The 26,750-nt window shown below is 41.8% G+C and overlaps 1 protein-coding gene across 3 annotated transcripts in view; it reads left to right on the top strand.

Moving 5' to 3' along the window:
• cdin1 (CDAN1 interacting nuclease 1) overlaps positions 1-10,486 on the top strand; it is a 54,645-nt gene extending 44,159 nt beyond the window's left edge. For all 3 annotated transcript variants that reach the window (XM_054614476.1, XM_054614475.1, XM_054614477.1), the window contains one exon: positions 9,291-10,486. In XM_054614476.1, coding sequence (XP_054470451.1) covers positions 9,291-9,447 — 157 coding nt within the window. In that variant the 3' untranslated portion in view covers positions 9,448-10,486. The remainder of the gene's footprint in view (positions 1-9,290) is intronic.
• The last annotated feature ends 16,264 nt before the right edge of the window (positions 10,487-26,750 follow it).

Below are 26,750 nucleotides of genomic sequence, written 5' to 3'. Positions count from 1 at the left end.
TGTGTGTGTGTGTGTGTTAAATATAAGTGTGAGTTGGGGCCTCTGTGCATTGCCAGGCTAATGGAGTCCCCCTTGGCTATGTGACAAAGCGATGAGGCAGTCTGAGGGGAAAAGTGAATGGGGGTCTTCAAGTGTTTAAGGACATGAGAGGGAAGGTGCTCGGGGTGACGGGCTTCACCGACTGAATGACAAGAGAGGAGCGCTGACATCTGTGTGTGTTCCTTTATTAGACGGACCCAAACTTTTTGACTTGGGGACAAGACCAAAACGTAGCCGATGGGCTCCATTTGGACTTTTGCATATGTGCTCGTCATTCATAGTTACAGGACATCGCTAATAACAAATATCATGCAAGAACTATATATTTATATTTTGTCTATATTTGTTACTAAATCGTTTAAATGGAAATAAACTTTAGTCATTATATTATTTCCTTCACTGATCTCACGTGCAGATATTCATAGATCAGGGTTGCCAGATCTTAGGCAGAGCACATTCCTATCTTCTAAGGCTTAAGGAATGTGCCTGTGCATATCTGTATCAACCCACCATACCTCCTGTTCCTCCCCGCTCTGCTCTCCTGTGTGGGCATTGTGTGGGGCTTTGCAGCGTCGTCGCAATGACAGATCAACGCTGTCAGCCCAGGAGATCCCTCTGTTTGTTTGTTCTCCTCCAAAAGGGGTTAAACTGTCAAGTTGACTACTCACAAGACCTTTAGACTCTAGCACTGCCGCCTCTCCCCGTCCCTCCTCTCTCCCTCCATGGCTCCCTTCCCCCTGACCACCTTCATCCCCAAACGAGTGAAAATCAATACCAGATTGCCTGAGGACCACTGTTTGGTGTGGGCCTGACCCCTAGATGTCCCCCACTCTGCTTCTTTCATTACATGTAGCCCAGTATTTAACTTCCATCCTCATCCCTCGCCTAATTAGTTTCGATAAGCTCTGAGTCTCTCCCCCCCTCTCTTAAACGTGCCCCCGCACACAAGCACACACATGGACATTTTGCTTTCTTGCCCTTTGAAGGGACACTCTGGGCTGGGAGTAATAAAAAGACAAATCCCAACACGCGCACAGAAGCCCCCAGCGCTTCTTGAACTAGGATCATTTCTTTGTTTGCATAGCAAATTCTTAAAAACTACAATGAAACTAGTTTGCATTCCAGATCATCAGTGAAAACACGGGGGATATCCTGTGTTGTCCAAAGGCTAATGGTGGCTTTGTGGTGGGCCTGTTAGCAAGACTACACCCCAATGTGTGTGGTTTTCAACCAGGCCTCCGCGTTAGATATTATCTCTGTTTAGTTGTCCAGTCGCAGACAAGGTAGCCATTAATATTATAGAGGATATGCTAGTTTGCTCTTTCTAAATGTCCTCTCACTAAACCTGGTTAAATAATTGATTAGCACAAACCCAGAGAACACTGATTTGTGTGCTGTAGGTCTGCGTGTGTTTTTATGTACCACCCACATGTCCAGGTGCCGCCACTGCGCCGGCTGGCCTCGCCGACCACTGACAAGCCCCAACGACATGTCGGCCCCCCTGCTCTGCTCCCCCCCCCAGGGGGCTAAAATTACCCTCAGGAATGTAAACAGACTGCAGAGTAAGCACACAGCTTTCAGTGGCCCTTCGCCTGAGTCCGTCTCCAAACTGGCCCCCCTAACTTGTACGGTTCCATTTTGGACGCCAAGGCCAAGTTTGACCTCAGTGATACCTTTAACCTGGCTTCGGCTTTTTTGTCACAGCGGTCACTAATACTGTCTTTCTGTGTCTGGTGATGATAATCAGAATGGCGGAAATGTTCTCTGCAACAGCTGGGGAAAAAAACATGTTTTTTTCTTTACTATTTATCCTCATATCCCCTTATTTTTCATTGTAGCAGACAGATGGGCATTCACACCAATTCATTGGGTGTGTGGGGTAGCTGTAAGCGGTGGAGTCTGGGTGAAGAAGTTCACTGGGCCGGGCGCTGACATGTTGATTTAGTGGTGGTAACACGACTGCACTTCCAAAGGTGCTGACTTGGACGAAAGCCAGGCCTCTTTTTCTCCCAGGGAGACATTAGAGGCCTCACTCTAATTTCGGGGCAGGGTTCTACTCATGGATGCAGAGGCCAGGAGGCCCTACACAACAAACATTCACACCTGCCTTTCCATGCCTAACTTTTGATTCAGCCCTCACTGGAGTGGCAGCAGAATTAAAGATATAAGACTTATTTCTGAACATGACGGAGAGAATGAGCCAGTGGATAATGTGGCGTCATGTCGCAAAATAAAGACCAGTTAGAAGTGACAAAAGGTTTGTTAAAACTAAAAAGAATAACGTTTGAAAATAGAGCACTAGCTTCTTTGTTGCTGTCGCATTGTCTCTGTGTGTGTGTGTGTGTGTGTGTGTGTGTGTGTGTGTGTGTGTGTGTGTGTGTGTGTGTGTGTGTGTGTGTGTGTGTGTGTGTGTGTGTGTGTGTGTGTGTGTGTGTGTGTGTGTGTGGGGATGTGTATAAGTTTGTTTCAATAACGTAACAAAATGTGGGAGACAAATAGCCAAGTCTCAGGCACACACATGCTATGACCTCACATATAAACATGATATCATCCTTACATATACACACATACACATACACATACACACACACACACACAACACTGTTCCTCTGCTGGACACCCCAGGTTTGCAGGCGCCCGGTCAGGCCGACGCTGCCCTCGCAAGGGCAGATAGGGTTACAGTACAAACTGTTGTTAATTAGGGCCGTGCCTGTAGTGGGGGATCATCCTAAATTGAAAACACATCAGCCGCCGGGGTTAAGGGCAGGATTAGGACCAGGGCTGCGTGGGGCGAGGAGCAGCGGCAGACACAAAATGTCTGTCCCTCTGCCTGCTTGTGACTGTGTTTCCCTAGAGACAGGTGGCAATTATCGGCCAGGGCTGCTGGGAGTTCACAATAACAGGTTAAAGGAGCATGTATCCCCTTGACGCTGTAGTCCTCGGCGTCTGCACAGGCGCCCTGCCCCCAGCCTGCTCGCCTGCCACCGTTGGGAGCTTCCTGTCTCCAAGCAGAACTTACAGACATGGTTACTCATCAAAGGCCTGAGGAACTCTCTGGACAGATCTCCAAATTAGCACCAAAGCCAGTGTTTGGCTTTGGAGACTAATAAGCCTCATCTGAAAACAGTAAAAGCCTCAGAGACATTTTTACTGCTGTTATTTTTACTTCCCGTATCAGATATAGTGACTGTCATGTCAATCTTTTGTGTTGCATACATTTAAAATGTATTTACACACGTCCAGACTCACACATTATTGCCTGCTCATGATTTCAGTGCAGTTCTTGCATAGGAGACACCTTTTGCAGCCATTGGCATAATAGGATTTAATAATATCAGCATCAAGTGTTAATGAATACCCACTCAGTGTGTCATAACTGAAGAGATCAAGCCATTCTCATGATCTAGAGGGTCGTTATAGAGGATGGGGAGTCCATAACTACGAAAAGATCAGGTGAGCTCTGACCGACTGAATGTTAACCCTTACACATCCAGGGAATAACGCAGAGACAGAGAATTCTTATCACTACATACATATCACGGAGGCTGAATTTAAACGTGTTTGTAAAAGAGGAGAAAAGAGAAAAGGTTTTGTCTGAAGTATCAGTTGTTCCATAACTCCAACCCAACTTTAATATGGATTGTTATGGTGTCATCAGAGAGCTGTCGTCGCTAAGTTTTGTTTTGTCCTATGCAGTGTCCTCCATGCTGTTTGGAGCAACTTCTGAACACTAAACAGACACAACCAAAGCCAGACCACACCTTGTTTGGTTTCGCTCCACATCCAAAGCAGACCAGAGTGTGTCAATGCGTGTTGGACCGTGACAGCGTAGATCTTAGAGGGGACCAGCACAAATTACACACACATCGCACACTTGTCCCTCAGATATGTGTTGCTAATGCGGTCGGCGACATGCTCAGTTAAGGGACCTAACGAGTTCCAAACACTGATTAAGCTTCCTTCCATCGGCTGGAGGATGTTTGGGAAGCATACTATTATACAAACGGCTCCTAACCAGGACCAAATGGCATGAGGAGGTGCTGTCTATGTCTTGATATTGTGCTATCAAACTAAAATAAGACTGATGCTTATTAGGTCATGTTCTCATTAAAATAATCACGTGTCATAAGCCTTGTTATCAATCAGCAGATTGATATAAAGTCTGTGGTGGGTGGGTGTGCGCGCGTGTGTGAGTGTGTGAGAGAAGATAAGGTTTAAGTTAATGTGAGAAGGTGGCTGAGGTGATAGGAGGACGAGAGGAAGACTGAGGTCAGAGAAAGTGATAATTCGTTAGTTGTAGATAAAGACTTCAGAGTCCCACAGTACAGTGACCGTATTAGGAGGTAAAGGTTATTAATACAATTATACAATTAAATAGTTCATAATTCATTAAATTTGAAAAAAAGTAAGTGCAAAGCTTTGATTAATTTGTATTTTAAAAATGAGTGTTAGTTTCTTTTATCCACAAATTTGTGGATTTTACCACAAACTTAACTGCCATCAAGTCGTGTATGTTAGCTAGATTCTGTGTATTCTTCAGAGCAAATTAAAACAATTGCCCTAAGGCATTAAATGGACGGATCTGACAAACCACTGTAATGATAATATGTCTATAGAATGTGGCAATACATATTTAGATTTAAATATGAAATGTTAGATTTTTTTAGGTCTGCATTACAGACAAATTATTCAAGTTTCTTATTTCTTTTTAACTATTGTAAGTTAGTGGAACTGGCATCAAATACCTATTGTCATCAAATCCATCATTTTTGTCATTTTTATTTCTCAATGCTTTCTGTGTTTAAATATCTTCTAGATACAAAGGGACACGATCAATTTGATTTTGTCAAAATCGCAGAATAGCCTTATTTGAAAGGTAGCCTACTCAATAAAAAAAAATGATAAGTTATATATTATATTTAGTTGCTATGGTTACTTGACAAAGCACAGGACTCACACTGACCTGACCTCCCACACATACTCAATCATTAAGCCTCCACACATCTATGTTAAAACCCAACACTACACAAACATAAACGTATAAAAGCCTCTCTACCTCCAACAGTGATAAAGACAAACCACATCCTCGCCACGTTCCCTTTCCATACCTCATCGACAGAAAACATAAAAATGTCTGGAAGAATTACACCTGGCTGAAGATGTTGTTTTTTTTATTGCCCTCTATTCCACCTTAATTACGATGCTTGGGCGACTCATTTAACATACGATTGTACGCTACGGCTGCCTTGTATTTCTGTTTTACATACCTGAGCAGAATTGAACTTTTCCTTGCCCACAAAAATGGAGTGGGTGGTGGTGAGAGAAAAGAAGGTGATCTTTTCTTAGCTCTAGTCATGTTAATAACTTGTCTGTGGGAGGTTTACTCTTGCATTCAACTCCTGTTATTTATGGACAGGAGGACGTATAGTTTGTAGCAAGGGATTATTTACCTCCCTGTTCGTGGACGCCCCTCCAGGCAGAGCCAGCTTTTAAATATCCTATTTGTGTGCACGGAAGCTTGTGTTATCAGTGCGTCTTCATCATAGGGCTGGCTGACTGGCTACAAACAGCTACTACAAGGCCATTAAAATACACACAGTGATCAGCTGCAGGTCATTTCACCTGGCATGAGGGCCCTGGGTCACACAATCATTATCTGGCCCTGAAAATAAACTCCAATAGGCAGCTGCCTATAGCATGGACTGACCACGAAAGGTAATTTGTCACTAATACACACATTTTGTACATTTTGCTTTGTACATAGTCCTTCTGTCTCCAACACAGAGACTTCTATTCCTCTGTACTTCTCACCCCAAATTACTCTCAATGCTTTCTAACTTAAAAAAGAAGTTGAGCAGGTTTTATACCTGCATTTCTGGGAGCAGAGAAAAAGACTGTCTGAAGCTTATGTTTGGCAGTGCTATAGTGGGCCTACCTAGTGACCTGATGTATGGATGCTGAAAACAAAGAGGTCTTTGTGGGGAAACGTCAGAGACATAGAGTTCATGCTCAGGTAGAGAGGCTTATGCCGTCTAAATCATTGCCGGGGCGTTTGTTTAAAAATGGGTCTGCGCGGTATGTAAAATGAAATGACGTGTTTTAAAGTCGAGCGTAAATTCATCGTGATTTTATTGATAATTCGTCATGTCGTGTAATGTGTTTTGGCAGAAGTGCACGGCCCCCAGTTTAAGTAAAGCTTTTTCTCACCAAATGTGGCAGATCAAATTAGCCTTGATCTGTTTGTTCGATAGAAATGTTAAAACGGCAATTTTTTTTAGGGGGGGGTAAGCTGTGTGACCTTCAGCAACCTCAGACTTCTCAATAAATGAGAAGGGCATAAATAAAATCAAGACAGCGAGTTTGAACATTATTTAAAGGGCACAGTTTGTATTGTACTGTATTTTTCACTAGTTTTGCAGTTCATCGCTTTTTTTTTTTTTTTTTTTTTTTTTTTTTTTTTTTTTTTTTTAGGTGCTCTTGTGCATTTCAGATGCAGAGATTTAATTCCTGCTCTGTGTGAGGCTTGGCTGCATGACTTGCTGTGTGTGCGCAGGCAGACACTAATAACCCTCCCTCTCCTCCGTTCCAGGGTTTTTGTTCCTGAGTGCCTTGCTCTCATTAAGCTGCCGCAGTAAGCTGCTTGGCACCTGCTTTAAATGCGACCACCACCCGCTCATTAACACTAACGAAAGCGTGGCTGGCAGCCGCAATCCACGCCCAGGCTCTTCAAGTGGCCCCCTTTCTGAAATTAGCTACGTTTCACAAACAATTTCACCAACGCGTTACATAGTTAGGCGTTTATTGGAAGATGGCTGACTCTGACTTCGAGGTGTTGTGTGTAATAAGAACACGCCAGCTTAAGATGAGCCAACCCACATAATAAACCATAATTTGCCTACAAATTCAAACTGAACTTTAAGTCACTTCCTCAGGCGTTATTACACACAAAGGGATTGTAAAGGAGTATTTAGGGCATCATATACTGTATATTTATTAATGCTCTATTGCCCCTACTTTTTCTTCTCATACTGTGGCCATACGGCTCAGTCTTAGCCCCCTGACCATTCCCTTCCCCCTCAGTGTTATTGTTTGTATTCCCAGTCTCAGGTTTTAACCTCAAGTTCCCTGTAGTATTGACTTATATTAATTCTGAGTAGGATTCAAAGTCCATTTATTTTCTTTATGGGATGGAAAGGCCTTGGTGACATGGCTACCCTGTGTTTATAATTTTGCTTGTTTCAATTTGCGCTCTGCCTCCCCTGACAGACCTGGGACATGATGTATCGTACACCGCTGCCTTATCTGTTGATGTACAGTTTTAACCTTTCCAGAAGGTTGCCTCTCTCTCTCTACTCTGTGCGGACCAGTCTCCATTTTCTCCCTTTTTTTTTTCAGCCTCACCTCCCCATCCAGAGCACAGGAAATACATACAGCAGGGCGGCTGAATAAAAAGAAGAGCATAACCCCTTTTCCAAAGCCATCTAATGTAAATGTTTAGGTTTTGTTTCCATAACATTTCCATATTAAGAGTTGGCGAACATGTGCAGCATGTGTTCAATGGAAACGATGAGAGTTTGGGGGCTTTAGCTTTGTTCATCGCTGAGAGGCTGAGCTATGTGTGTGACATTGTGGTGAACTTTCAGTTGTGCATCTGTGGGCTTTCTCCAGGGCTGTTAGCTTTGGCCTGTTCGCTCATAGATACAGCGCCGTAAATCACACGCTGTAAAATGTAGAATCCGGGGACGGGGTGCAGAAGCATGTACTGCGGCAAGGGCCTCTTTGAGGGAGGGGTGTGTGCGTGTGTAGTCACATGTTTTTTTTCGTGCATTTGCCGGTCTCCATGCAAGTCCTGTATGTAGAACATGCACTGCCTCAAGGCTCCGTCAACAGTACACATGCATAGTTGGCAATGTCACGACAACTGATTCTTGCACTGGCGTTTATAATTCATGTGGTTAGAATACCTTCTCAGTTGTAAGGGTCAAACTTCTAGGTATTTATATAAAGCTCATAAATTAAAACCATATAAAGGCCTATGGATTCACGTAATAATTATTAAAATAACACCATAGGGTGTTTAAGCCAGTATTTTAATACAAAATGATTGATCACAGGTTCAAGATTTTATGCACTTTACCTTGGAGCTGAACTTGTGTTGCTCTCCGTAGCCCCTTGGCTAGCTTCCTGTCTAGGTCTCCCGAGGCCCCACAACACTGTTAACTGTCTGAGGATAGAGTGTCTGGGACCAGAGCACTGTCAGCCGTCCTGAATCTGGAGGCTGAGGTGCTCTCCGTTCAGAGTTCAACTGTGACATGTCTTTATGCATGGCAGCTAATGTTCAAAGAATATGTATGATCTATATGAGGCAGAGAGGGGCCACCGGTGGCTCTTTGGGGCATAATAAATAGCTTGTAAGATGATTTATTGCTTTTGTGAGAGGGAGAAGTAGTGAAATAACGTTGCACATTCCCGGGTAAGAACTCCTCCATTTTAATTGTTTCTACACCTTTCAGCAGACCTTCAGGTGTACAGTAGCTACAGTGTCTATAAGAGACAACGGCAACAAAATGATGAGAGGGAGAGAAAAAAAGGATCGAGAAAAGAAAATAATCTTGTATTTAAATAGTCTGAACTTGACAAGTCATTATTTATAGCTTTTAGGAACTGCAGTACTTGCCAACTGAGTCAAAGTTGCTTTGGCTTTCAAAGTGAAAGTGAATGAAACAGCTGGACACTGTTGGATTGGCTAACATTAGCCGCCAGATGCAGAGTGTTTAAGTCTTCGACTTTGTGTTGAACTCTGTGTGCTCTGCTATGTCCCAAAGGCTTCCGATGACAGGATCCGGAGGCCTTGGTGTAGAGCTTTGTTATTTCTTAGATTATTGTTATTTCACTGCCATTGTAATGTGATCAAGTGTGTATCACCCTGTCAGAAAGATCTTAATCTTCTTGGCGGCTTTTTCATTTGATTTAACACAAGTTTCCTGGATGGTGATCAAAGGAATATACCTCAGCGACCTTATCTCTCATAGATCAATCTTTCTTGCGTCCCATCTTTCTATTCCTTCACTTACTTACTCATGCTTTTTTTGTTTTGCCTTCCAAATCCAACATCAACAGCCTCAAGCATTGTGCAGATATGAATTTAAAAAGAAACCGTAACACATTCATAGCTCGTTCAGAACTCTCAGACCTGACAGCAGTGATGTACTAACAAATACGTGCTTTGTTTCTTTTGTTTTGCACTGCAGGTTTGGTCCAGGTCTTGTGATCTACTGGTATGGTTTCATAGGAGAGCTGGACTGCCAGAGAGACAGAGGTATTCTGCTCAAAGACTGCTTCCCTACAGACATTGTCACCCTGTGCCATGCCACCCAGCAGGACCAACCGCCAACTGAGCCAGAATAAAGACAAAGACAAAAAAATAACTTGAGATGGAAGGAAAAAGAGAGGCAAACATGGAGGCGGGAAGGATAGGAACAGGGGTGTATACCCAGATCCGGAAGTAATTTGGCTTTCCTGCACAGTGAGACGACTGAAAAAACTTGCCCTGAACTCCACCTGACCCTCTGTCTCTGTCTGTCTCTCCCTTCCTCTCTTTCACTGCCCCAAAGCTACCACATGTAAACACACACCACCTTGTTCTGTATATCTGACAGCACAGGGTCAGATTCATACCTGTGTGCAAAAACACTGTCTTGGACGCTTTCCTGGTTGTGGTCAGCTCCTGGCCCCTGGATGGCCTCTTGCAACGGACAGCCAGGGTGAGAGCTAGGACCAAAGCAGGACATTAGGCCCTTCCTTATCACACCCAAAGCCCTGGCCTTTGTCACTCCTTCCTCCTCCACTCCATAAGCAGATAAGAGGGAGGCGGTCCGGGGGCTGGGTGGAAGCTTGTCTCTCACCTGCGTCACTCAGTGCCCTCTCAGTGCCTCTCCGGGGGGTAAACAGGATCATTTCTGATTAAAGATGGCCTCACTGTGACCTTTTTCACTTCACTTTATAAAATCTATTGAGGATTTCTATTTTTGAACAGTGGGTTGAAGCAGGGGTTCACGTCGCAACTAAATGTCATCACACAAAAATTGTCAACATTTTGTATCGGCTTCTTTTTTTAGATTATCTTAATTATCTATAATTAATTTACTATAATTAGTCACATTTTGGTTACAATTTTTGCACACAGCTGCCACTTAAGTGACAATGTTACACAACAGATGTTTCCGTTTTTCTCCTCAGCTGGTTTGCCTTGTGTTGGATGTAGGCATAGTTAAATAACACTCTTATTTTAAATCATACTTGTGATTTAATTACTATTTTTTTAACAATTCATGTGTTGAATATTTTATCAATAAATTGGTTTATTGTTTGGTCCAGAAAAGTTAAAAATGAAAAATAAATGATGTAATAAGTCCTCACATATGATAGGCTTGTTTGGAATTTTCTGCTTCACAAATAAAAATTATTATTGAAAATCAAAACTAGTGGTGACTAATTTTGTCTATACATTTTTTGTGTTTCTATTGGCTGACTGGTTTATCATCTTTTTGTCACTGATCATAGCGCCCAAGGTTATTTATTAGTCTTAAGTCTGTCCTGAACAGTGAAAAACCATGACTGTTAAAACCTTGTCCTCTTGCAGGGTTTGATAGTAAGGGTTGCGAGGTTGCCATTGGCAACAATTTTCTGAATTTTTGGCCTACGGTTGCCATCAGTGGCAACCACTTCTTACCATATAAAAAGAGCAAAATTTGCACCCCAAAATTAAAAGATTTTGAATATTTGTTACATTACTGATATTTTATGCTGTAACAATCAGAACCGGACAACGCTGCAAGTGAGTTGGTTCGTTTACTCACATGGAAATTAAGTTGTTTCACAAACGAATATGCAAAATGATTCAACTGACAAATAGCCAGATGAACCTGAACAAAAAGTAAAAGGTAATATTTGGAGGTGAAGCATCCAGGCTTCTTTGAGCTGGAGGTAAAGTTTTACTGCAAGGCATGGAGGTTACAACATACACATGACAGGCCTACCTGTCACACTCTCATCGTTGAGCTGAAAAAACAACCATATCTTCGGTTTCGGAGCTGATGCCAGCCTTGCAACCTCTTTTAAAAAACAGTGTTGAGCCCTGTCCTCCTGCCCGCAAAGGTAAATAAACCACCCTACTGTGTCACTCCCATCTTCTTGTACTTCAAAAGTAACTTATGACAACTCCAGCTCTGAAACAAAAACAACGATGCCTCAACAGTCCATCATGTAAACAGCACAGAGAAAGTGAGCGTAATCAACAAAACAAGAAAAACGTCTCATTTCTAAAGCAAGATGCAAATCCTTCTAACAAATAATAAATCATAACACAAGCGACACTGCAACACACACTTCAGGACAGTGAACAGCAGCGACACTGGGACAGAAACCTCAGTACCATGAACAGTGACACCATGACACTGCAACAGACATTTCAGAACCATATACAGTGAACAGCAGTGACAGTGTGACAGACATTTCAGAACCATAAATCACGAACAGCAGCAACATTGCGACAGACACTTCAACAGACAATTCAGAACCATGGACAGTGAACAGCAGCGACACTGCGACGGACACTTCAGAACCATATACAGTAAACATCAGCGACAATGCGTCACACCCCTCAGAACCATATACAGTGAACAGAAGCAACACTGCAATGGACACTATAGAATCTTAGAAAGTGAACATCAGCAACAGTTGGACAGACACTGAGCTTAGAACCCACCAACACAAACAAGCAATATTGTTAACTAATGGATTGGCACAGTGGCCTGTTACATACGGTTTATTTGGAGAACGGTCATTATACTGACTAACGATAGCCTAAAATGATCTTAATGTTGGTATATTTACAGATTTTACCCGTAATTCTTTATGACAGCTTTCCAAATGAACCTCAACATATACACAACAGTGGCACCGGCGGCCAGAATAAAATCAGTTGGCACAGCGGCCTATTAGATTTTAAATAACTTACCCTTTGATGATCGCATTACTTGAACAGGAAGCCCATCCCCATGTCCTTTTGGATGAAGTTGCGGATGGCATCATCCATCAGCAATTCCTTCTTGATGGAAGTTAAGGCCAAGTCTGACAGTTGGACCTGCCCAGATGCGTTCCTAGAGAATGACCTCTCCATAGAGGCAGTGGACACAGGCATTGTCAGACGTGTGAGTGTGCACTTGTGCCATGCCTTCTTTCAGATTTATTTTGATGAATGTTGACTGGGCTCAAAGTCAGACAAGCCGTACATGACAGTGAGCTCAGTGTTGAGTCTGTGCTGGTCGAAATATGCACCATAGCTATCCATTCAACTTGAAGAGGCAGCATTGGATTAGGCCCAAACTGTTGTGGATCTAGAAGGTCTAGGGAACACCACCTTTTCGTGGTCCCTAAAGCGACAGGCAATCTGGGTTAAAGGGCTGTCAAACACGCTGCATTAGGGCTCCATGAGACCCACTGCTGAACAGGTTGACAGAAGTCAACAGAAGTTGAAGCTGGTAAGAAAGTTGACGTATCCATCGGCGCAATGAACATAGTCATCATCAAACTCTGTGCGGTGTTCTTCGGCCTGCTGGGTAACCTAGAAGAGGGACATGGGTTTTATTATATGGAGACAACAATTTATAAACTTCGCATAAACAGAATATACCTTATGATTTTTTTCTTTGATATTGCCAAGTTCATAAGTTCTTTACATATTTTATGAGTGGTTATTCCCCCATACTATCACATGTATTTGTAATTATTTTTTTAGGTCTGATTCACTTTGAAGCTTCATTCATAACACTTCATTTATTTGTGCATGTCTATTCATTGTGCTTGTACTCAGTATTTCTTCATGGTTGCTATTATTGATATTATACTGTTTGTACAATTAGATTCCAGTTATGGTTGACATAATGCCATGAACTCCAGGGCAGTGGAAAGTTCAAAAGTCAAATTTAATAATAAAAAAAGAAAGAATCATCTGTAGTCATCTCCAGGATTCACAGCATGTTTATATCTAATGAAATATGGTGATTCGATTAATATTTTCTTGACTTCGAGCCATTTTGATTATGGTCAAAACACAGTTCAGGCTCCTGCTTGCTGTAAACAAAAGGAGGAACGCACCTGTATGACGCGGTGTGGAAGGGCCCACTGCACCCAACACACACCAACCCAACAGCAAAGCTTCTGCCTGCTTGGTTGACTTCTTCTGCAGATTTACTCAGATGTTTTATTAAACATGTATCTCGAATACTGCGCCTTGGATGTTCTTCTCGACCCCGTCCACCTCTCCACAGTACCGCCACTGGCTCAGCTGACTCCTGTCGGAACTTGTCCAAAGGTTCCAGAAAGCAGAGCCCACCCATTAAGAGCGAAGATGTGATTGGTCAAAAATACTGTCATTTCAAATCGACTTACCGTAAATATATAGTTATGCACCAATCACAGAGCTGAAAGCATGACATTTTCAGGGAAGCAGGGAATTCTTATAGGTAAAGAAAGGTATTCATCTAACCTCCACATTCTACTTAACATTCATATTTGAAGGGTTTATTTCCCTAGATAATTTTTTTTATGTTGATTGTCAAATAATACATTGATAAAACACAATTAGAACTGATAACTTTTTAAATATGTATATCTTTTTTTATTTTTTTAGGCCCTATGTGACGGTTCCCCTCTGGTACTGAATATGTATCCTATGCTGTAAAAACTGTGTTGGCAAACATTTGCTTACATCATAGCAAGTCATCATGAAGTTACAATGTTCTGGGATTAAGGTGTCTGTGAGGTCACAGTCTAATGAAAAGCAAAGTAGTTAGGTCTATATGTTACCCCCCATGAGTGCAGGATTATGTGTCTATACCACATTTCATACTGTGATCATTGTAAAAGGAAAATGTATATTGTACAGTGCTATTTTGTTTTCGTTCTTGCCTTATTAAAAGCATAAACCTTATGTGTGTATTATATACACATTAAGTTAAGTTAAGTGCCTACAGATACTGACACCTGATTTTCATGTAAAGGTGTTTGACTATCCAGCAGTTGTCTGTTGCACTTCTTTACAACCTCAGTTCCCTTTTATGAGCAGATACCAATGGAAGGAACACAGCCAGGTTAGGGGAACCAGAAGTGAACATAAAATTGAGTGATGCTTTTAGAGGCAGATATGCACTGCCTATAGGGGGTCCCCGTCCTGTCCTCTTCTTTATGGCACACAAAACGATAAGAGGAAAGAAAGTGAAAGGGTGGAGAACATACCACCATCTCAGAGAATGCATCTTGTAATAAGAAGCAGGTGTTGTGCCCCCAAACTGTTGCAGTATTGAAGTAAGGAAGATCATTTGTTTCCTAGTGCACAGATCAGTACAGAGACTTTGTGGCTGTCCATCACCACGCTTGCAGATAAATTAATCAAAGCAGACCTCAGGTGAAAGATATAGTGACACCTGAATGAAATGATGTTCTTCTTGTCTTTAATATAGTGTGATCTGTCCCAGTGCTGACCCACCGCTCCTGTTACTGAGGAGAACTCCCCGATATAGAATACAAATAAGCTCTTCTATGTTTGTTCTGCACAGTCATGCACCACTCACGCAGTTAGAGAGATATGGTATGTGGGGGTTAAATACCACTAAAGTGTTGCTTGATTTGTTACCCTTAAACCTCTAACCCTCAGCTGGCTCCCATCTAGGCCTTGATCCCTCCATGAGGAGGCCAGTGGGTCACCGCGGGGTCGCCAGGCGGCCATGGCTTCCTCTGTCAGGCCCCCCCCTGCTCCATGTGGTACAAAACAACTGTCCCCATGTGTCCAGTTAAACTCAGGCCTATTGCCTGGCCATGGAATGCTTAGACATCAGTTTATGGCTCCTGTTGGACACAAAAACAGAGCTATTTTACTCAGGGAGGGAAAATTCTCTATTGAGTAAAAAAAATGGAAAACAGCAGATTCAGTTCCTCTCAAGTTTCAAGCCTTCCTGCCATTGTTTTCCAAGATGGCTGTCGCACAAAAGAGGAGCCAGGGTCAACTCCAATAAATTAAGTTCTGCACACAATGCACACTAAATAGAGCTTTTTTTAAAATGGACTTCAAAGGCGAGGGCCGACATCGGCGTCAGCTGACAGTGTTTCCATGATGTGGGAGCAAATATAGAAAAAAATACTCCCATCTGATGATTTTTTTTAAGAGGTAGACATCTTTATTTTGTGTTTTCCTTGCCCTCGTCTCCCACCTCTTTTTAGATTCATTGTTCTTGTCACAACAATGGGGCACTCGAGTGCTCTCCAAATAAGGCAAGTTTGGAGAGGTCGTATCCTGGGGGACAGGAACACCAGTGTTGTGGAGAAATGTGATCCTCGAGAGGCATCCAGTAACAACAAGACTCAATATACAGTATTTTGTCATAGTACAAAAAAACACGTTCGGGAATATAGGAGTATTATGATAATACATTTTGTGTGAAAGAGAAAATATTGAAGCCATACTATAAACCATGTGATTCCTGTTACAATATTGCCAAGAAACTACATGCAGAACTATTTAGTTACACATTTTATTCAGTATTGTAGTAATGGTTACAATTCTTAAATCTGTTACTCCCATGTGTCAGGTTAGTTTGAGGCAGCTCACAGCATCCACTCTGTCTGGGCCTGCAGGCTGTTGGAAGTCCACTATCAACTCAGATGTACATCTTGGCCCAATTTCTTCATGATCCTGCTGTTTTATGCTTTTTCAGCCAAGCTGCTGGATAGACCACTGAGACCCGGAATGAGAAAGAAGTACAGAACCAGAGACAGACTGAAGGGTAGGTTCTATCCCTCCAGCAGACCACCAAACGGACTTCCTCCACGCTCCTGTGTTATTTATGTGGAGAGAGCTCTGGCCTGTTTCTGCCCCAGGCAGCATGGTGCTTTTAGTAGGGATCCTCTAAGCCTCCCTCGGCCAGCAAGACATCACAGGGTGGAAAGAAATAAAAGTTCTCCTGGAAGAGTCAGAGCAGTGAGTTTGAAATTTAAAAAAAAAATGTATTTAAGAGGGCTTGAATAACAGCACTGGGAAAAAAGCAGCCTCTCTGCCCTGAGCTGGAGCAGATGTAAAGAGATTTCATTTTTATTTTTAGGAAGCTCTGTCTGCTAATCAGAGGCTGTTATTTAAAAACAACAATGGATCGTGAGAAAAATGGTCTCGGGGATTTTAAAATGGCAAAGCAGTGGATGTTTGATTGACAGGATGGAGGGCAGATGGTATGTTTGAGGGAAAGTGAACAACTATGACACATTAATCCACTCACAGTAGTGGGGGGGAGATGTGGGGACTTCTTTAGTTTAGTGATGTATGAGTCACTGGTAGTGCAGGACAAGCAGAGACACGGCCGAGAGCTTCAAAAATCAAAACAGAATTCAGGGCTCTGAACACCCTGCAAAAATGTCTCCTGACACTGATGTGACATGGGATCACATGCACCCAGGGCCTGGCCATTGAAATATTCCATTTCTGACAGCCAGAAATGAGCAACCCAAGTCACTTTCTGTTAAAAAGGAACAGCTTGGCAGTTGAAACCTAGATATCTTTGATGGTGTACTATGTTAAACAGAGAGGTGTTGACTGGGCATCGTGCTAATTGAGGTATTCCATTTAGAGCCAAGCTCCCATTTGTAAAAACAGTGGCGCTCGTCGTGTAACCCACGCCTTCAAATAAATCCAGGAAGCATATTTGGAGTTCCTTCCAGTGAGACCTGATACACCATGTGTCTGTGGCCATCTCTGAGGCCTGTGACCGTCCTGAGTTTAGATAAGATCTCATACATAAGCCATATTTTACAGTGTCTATTTTAGCTTGTCAGCTTTTATTCGCCCCCATTGTTTTAACATGTATTGTCATGGATAAAAAAACAAAAGGAGGAGAGGAATACCTCAGAGGAGCTTGGGGAGTTTGCAGGGGAAAAAAGGTCTGTCGGTGAAATGGAGGGAGTGTGCGTTTGTGTTTGGAACCACAGGGGTGACAGCCTGCATGGAGGCTGCCCGCTCTGGCATCGGCCACCGGAAAGGTCAGCCCCCCCCGAGTGGCATTTGGACTGTGACAGAAGTGACCCAGAAACTGTGTCATCTCCTGTTCTCAGCAAGGGGTCCAAAGGAGGCCTAGTAACATCCACAGGTACAGGTACAGGCCAGGCATGGGGATGGGCGGGGTGGAGGAGAACAGCAGGGTAGAGGGGAGGTAGAGGAGGACGAGACAGCGGAGACGTATGAGGACCAGTGACATTCTAAAAGATTAGAGCTGTGTGGAAGGAAAATATGACTGTGAAAGGGGGGGGTTAGTTGCAAGAGGCTGCAGACAAAATGTGATTGAGTCAAAACAAACCCTGGCTCACCCTTTCCCTTGTCCTTTATTTGTGAGCACGGTCGCCTGATGAGAGCTGTTGCAAGCTTGTTATTATGAAATAAGCGCAGTTAGGAGGAGGTGGGGCTACTGTACACAGGCGGCGGTGACCATGGAGACAAGCATAGCTATTATGGGATGCATCGACCACAGGTTTGTGATTGGTGCTGCGATCAAGGCTTGAATCCAGGGCACAATCAGAGCCTCTAATCCAGCTGATCTGGCTCTGCACACCGTCCAGCCCGCTCTCATTCAGAAGGACGCTTGCATTTGTCAAAACAAGCCTCACAAACATTTATCACATCGCAATAAACCCTGGCTTTAAATCCTGACGCACAGATTAGATGACTCGTCCATTATGTACAGAGTCGGCTTCACTGTGGGAATATTAGAAAAAGCAGATGTGATTGGTAATTTCATTCAATTGTTGCCACTGGCAACTAAATATTTTTGTGCTGGGAATTTGTGAAGGGCAGGGATGGAAGCAGCCGTTTAGCGGAAGGAGACGAGAAAAGGGAGAAGGAGAGGAAGACTTGACTCAACGTTTTTCTTTTTTTTCTGTGATGTTTTACGAGTATTTTGTTGGGCCTTCACTGCTGAGCAATTAACTGTTTGGCTGAAAGCACAGTGCCAGCTCCGGCCCTTCTCAGCTCGAGAATTGTGGGCCATTTATCACTTTTACAACTCATTTTCACCCCCAAAACACTCCCCTCTTGGGCTGGATACAACCTCGCTGCTGCCATGTCCTTGAGTTCCTGGTGACAGGTAAATATACACTTCCATCCAAACACATGTCCCACATCGTCTATATTTGACTTATGGGAGGTCAGCCTGCGAGGGATCGATGTTGCAGTTCATTTTTAGAGGCTTGATGATGTCATGTTGCGGTGTACTGTGGGTTATGGCTCCATGAACCTGTTGGTGTAAGAAAGCAACAGCCCCCCTACAACTGTCTCGACTCAGAGTCAGCGAGGAGCGCATGAGGCAATTTTTCACGCACACTTTGAAGGAAGAAAACTCGAATGAACCGAATCTTGCACACTCTCTACTGTAACTTCAGCACATCACTCCGCTGACAACTTCCCAGTCCCACAGGGATCATAGGCAGGTCACACAAGAGGGAAGAATGAATGGAGCGATGTGATGTTGTCATTCAAATGCAATGGATCACTTGAACTCCATTGCCCTGTTGTAATGACCCTGTGTAAGGACCTGTAATGTGGTTTTCCCATTGGGTTTGAGAGAAACCCTATGCCGGGCCATTCAGGTGCGCAATAAAGTGCTTTTCACTTTCTGAGGACTTCCTGTCTCCAGTGGCGTTCTCCATTAACTCCTCACAGACAGACAAGAGCCTTTTCTATTGGCCCAGACACTCTTTATCGCAGCAGTTATTCCCCCCAGGTACGGCGCTACCTGGCCCGCAGATAAGATAGGGAGCCGGCTGCCTGTCATTATTGGCAGATGAAGGCTATCAGAATATTGACAACAGTTTACACTCCTTGTTGAGAAACAAAGTTGGACTTGTGAGGCAGTGGCACACAGGGCATGCATTGTGTAGAGGAGATATGGAAGCCCAGGTTCCCTGTGGTCACACTCACCCAAATAACCTTATGTCACAGGCTGCACCCCCTCCTGCTCCTCCTGCTCCTCCCACTCTTCTTCAGTTGGCTACTATTTATTCCCACCAGCTGTGATGTGCTAAAAAAGTTCTTGACACCAGCTATTGCTTTTCATCACTGCAGCTTCCGACTGCTAACTGGGAGCCATGCTAGCTCTTCCTGCCTCTCGGATATGCTCACATATGAAATTACAAACACACAAACATCAAATATATCACAGAGGAAATGTTAGATGTATGACATTTTTTTTTTCTTCTTACGAATCCTCTCAGCATGAGTCTTTTTATGCATAAAACACCGGATATGCCTATAAACTAAAAAAGGACAGACTGAAGTAAAAAAAAAAAAAAAAAAAGGAGAAAGGAAATGAGAATCCTTTTTGAACTGCGTCGTGGATGCGTTCAATGTCTTTATGTTCAATGTCTTTATGTTCAATGTCTTTATGTTCAATGTCTTTATGTTCAATGTCACTAATTGTTCACTAATTCAAAGAAACATTCAGTTCCTTCATCTGCAGTCGTTCCTCATCTTTAACGGCTCATAAACTGATTGTTTGCTCTTTTGATATAAGTCGATGTCAACAAAGTGTCTCCAAAATAAATACGTAAAGAATAAAATAGGGTTGTATTTATATTGTATTTATTTAACAATAAAATTCGACGACTACTTTTTGCTCTCGGATAAATAAAATGTAAAATGATGGAAATCCCATGAAGTCTGCTTGTTCACAACTTGAAATAAGATTTTCTCGAAATGTTTACATGTTTTTCCACTTTTAGAAAAATAAATAAATAAACAAAAATCATTTTTTTTTTGTCTCGTGTAAAAATAATTTGGAGATGTGGACAGTCTTTACTTTGTACTTGAATGACAATAAAAACGCGTTTATTTCAATTTTCATACGAAATCACTGTAATTCGTTTTTATTTTATTTCATAACGTTATAATAAATATAGAGGATTAATCCTTGGCAACGACAATAAAATAATACATAATAATAGCCCACACATACGTCATTATTACATCTATTGTTTTATGTTTTTATTATGGTGCTTTATTTTTAAGATGATTATTTAAAATATTTTAAAATTGTTGTTGTTTGTTTCATTAGAATCATTCTTAAAGCAGCTCAGTAACGGAGCGGACCTCCTCTGAGTCTCTGCAGAGGAAGCACAGTCTGTAACTCCATCCCAGTGACACCAGTCCTCCTCTCCCAGTCCTCCCTCTCCCAGTCTCCCTCTCCCAGTCTCCCTCTCCCAGTCCTCCCTCTCCCAGTCCTCCTCTCCCAGTCCCCTCTCCCAGTCCTCCCCAGTCTCCCAGTCCTCCTCCCAGTCCCCCTCCCCCAGTCTCCCTCTCCCAGTCTCCCTCTCCCAGTCCTCCCCAGTCTCCCAGTCCTCCTCTCCCAGTCTCCCTCTCCCAGTCCTCCTCTCCCAGTCCTCCTCTCCCCCCAGTCTCCTCTCCTCTCCCAGTCTCCCTCCCCAGTCCTCCCTCTCCCAGTCTCCCTCTCCCCGGAGAGACTTCTGTGCCATTTCATTGTTTTGAAAAATAAGAAGAGGTTTTAACTGCCATCCGAGACGATAATGGTTACCGATTCTATACTTTCAGTCATAATCTTCAAGTGGGCCGTGATTAATGATGTCAGTGTTATCCGGGTCCTTCAGGCCCCTGGCTGGATGACTCTCTCTCTCTCTCTCTCTCTCTCTCTCTCTCTCTCTCTCTCTCTCTCTTTAAACACACAGATAGTCTCTGATAGTCTCTCACATGCAGCTCTTGCAGACATGTTGCGGTTGCATGCTATGAATTGCTCATTTCTCTCTCTCAGGAAGGGGAGCCGGGCAACAAGTCCCAGGTGCGAAGCATAATATTGACCCTACAATCCATCTTTATTGATTTTACCATCAACGTGGCCGCCTAATACATGCATAAGGAGCTTTATACCTGTGAGTAAATGTGGGATGGGAGTCTGTGGAGGTCACATTTGCACATCTTATCATCTCAGAGGAAGCAACAGGATCACACCGGCCTGATGATCAGTCTTCTCCATATTTAAAGCAGAAATGTGAACGAAAGCTATTTTTTGAGCTGGTGTCACAACAGGCCGCCTCTTCTTCTTCTTCTCTTTCTATAAACACATTTACTTTGGCCTCCAGAAGGGGTCGCCATCATGTAATAACAGTGCACCCAAGGGTGTGGTGGTGGGGGGGGGGTCTCAGCTCTGTCTCTCCAAAAAACAACCAACCTCCATTATATTGGGGTTATTAATTAATTGGTTTTGAAACGTTTGCACTGTGCCTATATAGAAATGTGCACATTGATCAATAACCCGGAGGAATTTCATATTTTAGAATGAACTCTTTCTCTCTGTCTCTCTCTCTCTCTCTCTCTCTCTCTCTCTGTCTCTCTCTCTCTCTCTCTCTCTCCTCTCTCTCTCTCTCTCTCTCTCTCTCTCTCTCTCTCTCTCTCTCTCTCTCTCTCTCTCTCTCTCTCTCTCTCTCTCTGTCTCTCTCTCTCTGTCTCTCTCTCTCTCTCTCTCTCTCTCTGTCTCTCTGTCTCTCTGTCTCTCTCTCTCTCTCTCTCTCTCTCTGTCTCTCTCTCTCTCTCTCTCTCTCTCTCTCTGTCTCTCTCTCTCTCTCTCTCTCTCTCTCTCTGTCTCTCTCTCTCTGTCTCTGTCTCTCTCTATGTCTCTCTCTCTGTCTCTCTGTCTCTCTCTCTCTCTCTCTCTCTCTCTCTCTCTCTCTCTCTCTCTGTCTCTCTCTCTCTCTCTCTCTCTCTCTCTCTCTCTCTCCTCTCTCTCTCTCTCTCTCTCTCTCTCTCTCTCTCTCTCTCTCTCTCTCTCTCTCTCTCTCTCTCTCTCTCTCTCTCTCTCTCTCTCTCTCCTCTGTTATTTACAGTTCTTGTGAAATGTCTCACTTTGCTGTCCGTTTCTAACCTTTTTTAAGATCTCAAAATAACCGATGAAATTAAGAATCAAAATCAATTTAGGACAACAACCCCATAAATGAAATCAATCGATTTTTTTTGTTTGGACTTCCGCCTCCTGATGGAACAATGCCAGATTTATTTGTGAATCTTATGTCTACTGAAGCCATAAAGCTGATCATTCCACTGGAGAGGAACCTCCGGGCCTTGTGACACACAATGAGGCCCGAGGCTGGCCTAATTAAATCTTAACTGATTGAAATAAAGGTTTGAGTACCTCCAGGCCTGACTAAACTCCTGCTATTTCCCTTTTTATTGCGCTTTATTTATCCCCTCCTCCTTTCATGCTTCTTCGCAACAGGCCGACTGCAGTTTCCAATTCCTTCTCCCTCCAAACCCCTATAGCTACATTATTGGACTAATTATAATTTTCACATCATTAAGATTTATTTTCGTGGGGTGAGTGTGTGTTGGGCTGTCACTCATCTTTAAGAAGACAAGCACCACTGAAGTGTGAACAGAATCGTCCTGATATCACCCATCCTAAACCCACACACTCGTTTCATTAAACATTGCATTATTATCTGGCATTTAGATTAATAATGCACGTTTACTCTATTTGATTTTTTTTTTCATAACTTGTCTTTTTTTTAAATAACGTTGTATATTTTTTTATAAATGAAACAAATAAAAAAAATGTTTGATTTGAATCCTTATTCCGCATAATTATATAATATTCCAATATCTCAAGGCCTTAGCTTTTAAGATAAAATCCTAATTTTTTATTTATCAAAATGCCATCGAATAAATAAGGAAGTGCGTTTGTGAGAGTCATCAGTGATTATCTGTATGGAGGCTTCTTCCTCCTCCTGAGAAAATACCATCATAAATGATAAATATATATATATATATATATATATATATATATATATATATATATATATATATATATATATATATATATATAAATAGATGATGCTGGAGCTGCTGTCTCCTGCAGACACGCATCAGCGCAGAGAATTAAGGCGAAAGAGTTTCTAACATTCCTGCAGGGGATAAGTTGTTGACAATTAAAGAACACACACACACACACACACACACACACACACACACACACACACACACACACACACACACACACACACACACACACACTGCCCGTCTATTGGGACTATTTTTTTGCTCGTTGACCAACAAAACCAGACTACTTTAGCTTACTCTAAATTTGTATTTCTCTTGGATTTTTGGACGTTGCATCAGGTGTTAACGTTTTTTTTTTTTGCCATCAATATATATATATATATATATTATATATATATATATATTATATATATTGTATCTGAAATCACACCTTAACATACTATAAGGTGGTTGGTATAGCCTTTAGGTCTTGTATGACTTCCAGTTTGACATTTGATTTATCATAATAATCATTCATATGGCTTCTTGTGCCTTAAGTCTAACTGACTTCACCAGCTGGAGCCAAAGCTGCACTCTGTGTCTCTCTGTGCTAAAGACCGATGTTAATAGTTGATTTTTGGATTCTGTCCCATGAAGAAAAAAACACAATGATTTGTTTAAAAAAAAATACACAACAAAAAAAGAAGAAAAAAAATAAGGAAACACAACACAAACCTGAAAAAGAAAAAACATTCAGTTAGTGAAATCTGCCTGCAGATGAAGTTTTGTCTCAGATCAGCCTTTTATTTCCTAAAAAACAAAGCAGAAAGCAGCCAGTCCCTTCTAAAGAAAGCCCTTTCGGTGGTGCTATAATAAACCATTTTCCCTGGGCTTTATTGATCAGTCACTCTGAGCTAATGTAATTATCCTCATCAATAGGGGGACTGCAGGGAGAATCATTATGCGGCTGACATTGATAAATGATCAGCCAAATGTGGCCCTTTTCTCCCAGGGACCCCCGCCTCTGACCCCACACAGGCCTACATAACGTAGCCATAGAAACACCTTATGGCAAGAGGAGAGGAAACTGCTGAAATGTTTTTTTAAAAAGGAGGGCACACACACACACACACACACACACACACACACACACACACACACACACACACACACACACACACACACACACACACACACACACACACACACACACACACACACACACAAAAAACCTAAGACCTGTCCCCCTGAGCAAGTCATTTCTGGAAGAGCCAGCTGCAAAGCGAAGGACACTCAGCCTCCTGCACCTCCATGTTTATGACCACATTCAGCAATTTGAAAGCAAAACAAAACTTTTTTTTTTTAAAAGCCAGCAGATGCATTTGTGTATATATAAATACACAAATGTCGGTCGTGTCTCTCAGATCATACACTTCACCAGAAGCTGTGCAGAGAGGAAACACAGAGCCAACACCATGCATGTTATTAACATGTTGCACACACACACACACACACACACACACACACACACACACACACACACTCACACTCACACACACACACACCTACACAGGCCTCTGGTAGTGTTTCTGTGTGTGGACTTTTAATATTGTTGCACATTGTCTTCCAGAGGACCAGGCTGCATTGTGCAGCAGTGGAGAGGGAATATATTCCTTATTTTATTCCTGCAGCAGCAGCCGGACTGGCTTTGACAGGGAGGAGATGAAGGGGAGGAGTTGTTTAGCTCGGCTGGATCATCCATCATCCCTGTCACACCGAATCGGCAAAAGGAAAGCAGCAGAGGCAATCTACCTTCTGTCTCATCGGGGAGGAGGAGGGGTGGAGGAGGAGAGCAGGAGGGAAAAGAAAAGAAAAAACTATTAATATTAAAATCCTCTCCATCCACAGTAATCCTCACGTTTTCTCTCTTTTTCATCTGATAATCTCCGCACAAAACGGAGGGCTTCTTCCTTCCGTTTTATCCAAAGAAGAAGAATAAAAAAGGGACTTTTAGAAGATGCTTCATTAACTGAACTCTGGTGTAAAACCAATAAATATACGTTTTCTCTGTTTAAGGCCTTAACATCCCTCCAGTGTGAGCAGAGAAAGAGTTAAAGCAACGGGAACTGTGCATATTATGTCCCGGATTTCAATAAAACAACTCGCAAGTAATATTCAGACCAAATGCTAAATATAACTTAAATAAAATAAAGCAGCAGAGAGTTTTAAATAAACATCAAATATACTGATATTAGTTTTAAGATTTAAAAATGTCTTTCCATGCGGGAAATTGTACTGGAAATATTTATTTATTTAGTGTATGAACGTGTTTTAATTCACAAAGTGAAGTAATTTTCAGTGATTTTCATGAATTTCTTTTTTTTACGTACAATATCCAACAGTTAGATTAATACTCAATAAGTAAACATCGATAGTTATTTACGATAGTTTAGATTCAATTGCAAATTAATGAATAAAATAAAGCTAAATACGTCTATAATAATAATAATAATAAGTCTTTTTTTTTTTTTAACAAATTGTTAGGAAAAAAAAATAACTTTAAGAAGGCCACATAAAAATAACAGCAATAACCAGCTGAATGTATAAACCAAAATCCCAGAAGTTAAATACACTCAATACAGGAATTAAAAAATATATACATTCTATTAATTGTGTTATTATTATTATTATTATTATTATTATTATTATTATTATTATTATTATTATTATTATTATTATGTTGTGCTATGTATTATATGTGTTGATACACACACAAGATAAAGTCAGCAGATAAGCAGTGTTAGCAATAAAAAATAAAGAATAAAGATAAGAAAACTGAAGAAAACAATATTTGAGGCCTTGATTCCCACAAAGCAGAACTTTAAACTTCTATGTGAAGGGCAGAAAACATTCCAGCCGAAGTGATGTTGTCTTCTCTGGGTTTAGGCTGTGAGTTGATGGCCGAGGCCGAACACAGGCAGAGAAGAGAGGAGAGAACCAGCACAGCCATCTGTGGAGCCACATGTGGCCGACAGGCGGCGCTGCAAAACGGCAGAAAGGATCAGAGCACACCGAGAGAGGGCCTGGTTCTCTGGTTCTCCTGCTCCACTGTCTGAACACCAGGGAAAGAGCTGTGAATCCACCTAAACTAGATCATTTAGTTTTAAATGACACATTAGGGTTAAATCTACCTTTTTAAACAAGCAAGAATATCTACAATTGTATCTCACATACGTTGTATTCATTTTCAATTTATAGCATTTTTTTTTCAAGAAAATTAAGAATAAAATAAATGCTCTTTGAAAAAATGTAATGTAATTTCTGTTATTTTTATCCCTATAGGTTTATGGGCTGGAGGCCACCGTTGATTTATTTTTATTTAGCAACACATCACTGCTAACAGTGTATCTTTGGTCTAAAACTTAAATGTGTTGGTGGTGAATTTGCACCCTTCATTTGCATTTCACAGTTATTTATCATTTACAGAACATATTTGTGTGCCTAAATAAATTGCCAAAGCAAGATATATTTAACAATAGTTTGTTATTGTCATTCAATAACTAAATGGGTAGTCTGGTTAAAACAAGCTACTGCAAATAGATTGCTGGAAAAAGTGGGAGCTTGACTGTTGTAATTTTTAACCATTTACAAAAATGAAACTAAAAGTTGAGGCCTTGTTGACACGCAGCAACTCATCCATAACTAGTTTTCTGAACAATAACAATAATAATGCAAATAATATTTTTTGGTAATAATTATAATGATAATAATAATTCACTAATTAGTATTATTACTATTATGTGGATAACAACTCTGTTTATAACACAGTTAATCACACCAAAATCTAACAAAAATC

The sequence above is a fragment of the Anoplopoma fimbria genome, chromosome 15 (assembly GCF_027596085.1).
Source record: "Anoplopoma fimbria isolate UVic2021 breed Golden Eagle Sablefish chromosome 15, Afim_UVic_2022, whole genome shotgun sequence".
Lineage (NCBI taxonomy): Eukaryota > Metazoa > Chordata > Actinopteri > Perciformes > Anoplopomatidae > Anoplopoma > Anoplopoma fimbria.
The sequence above is the reverse complement of the archived record's forward strand: the minus strand, read 5'-3'. Positions and strand labels throughout refer to the sequence as shown.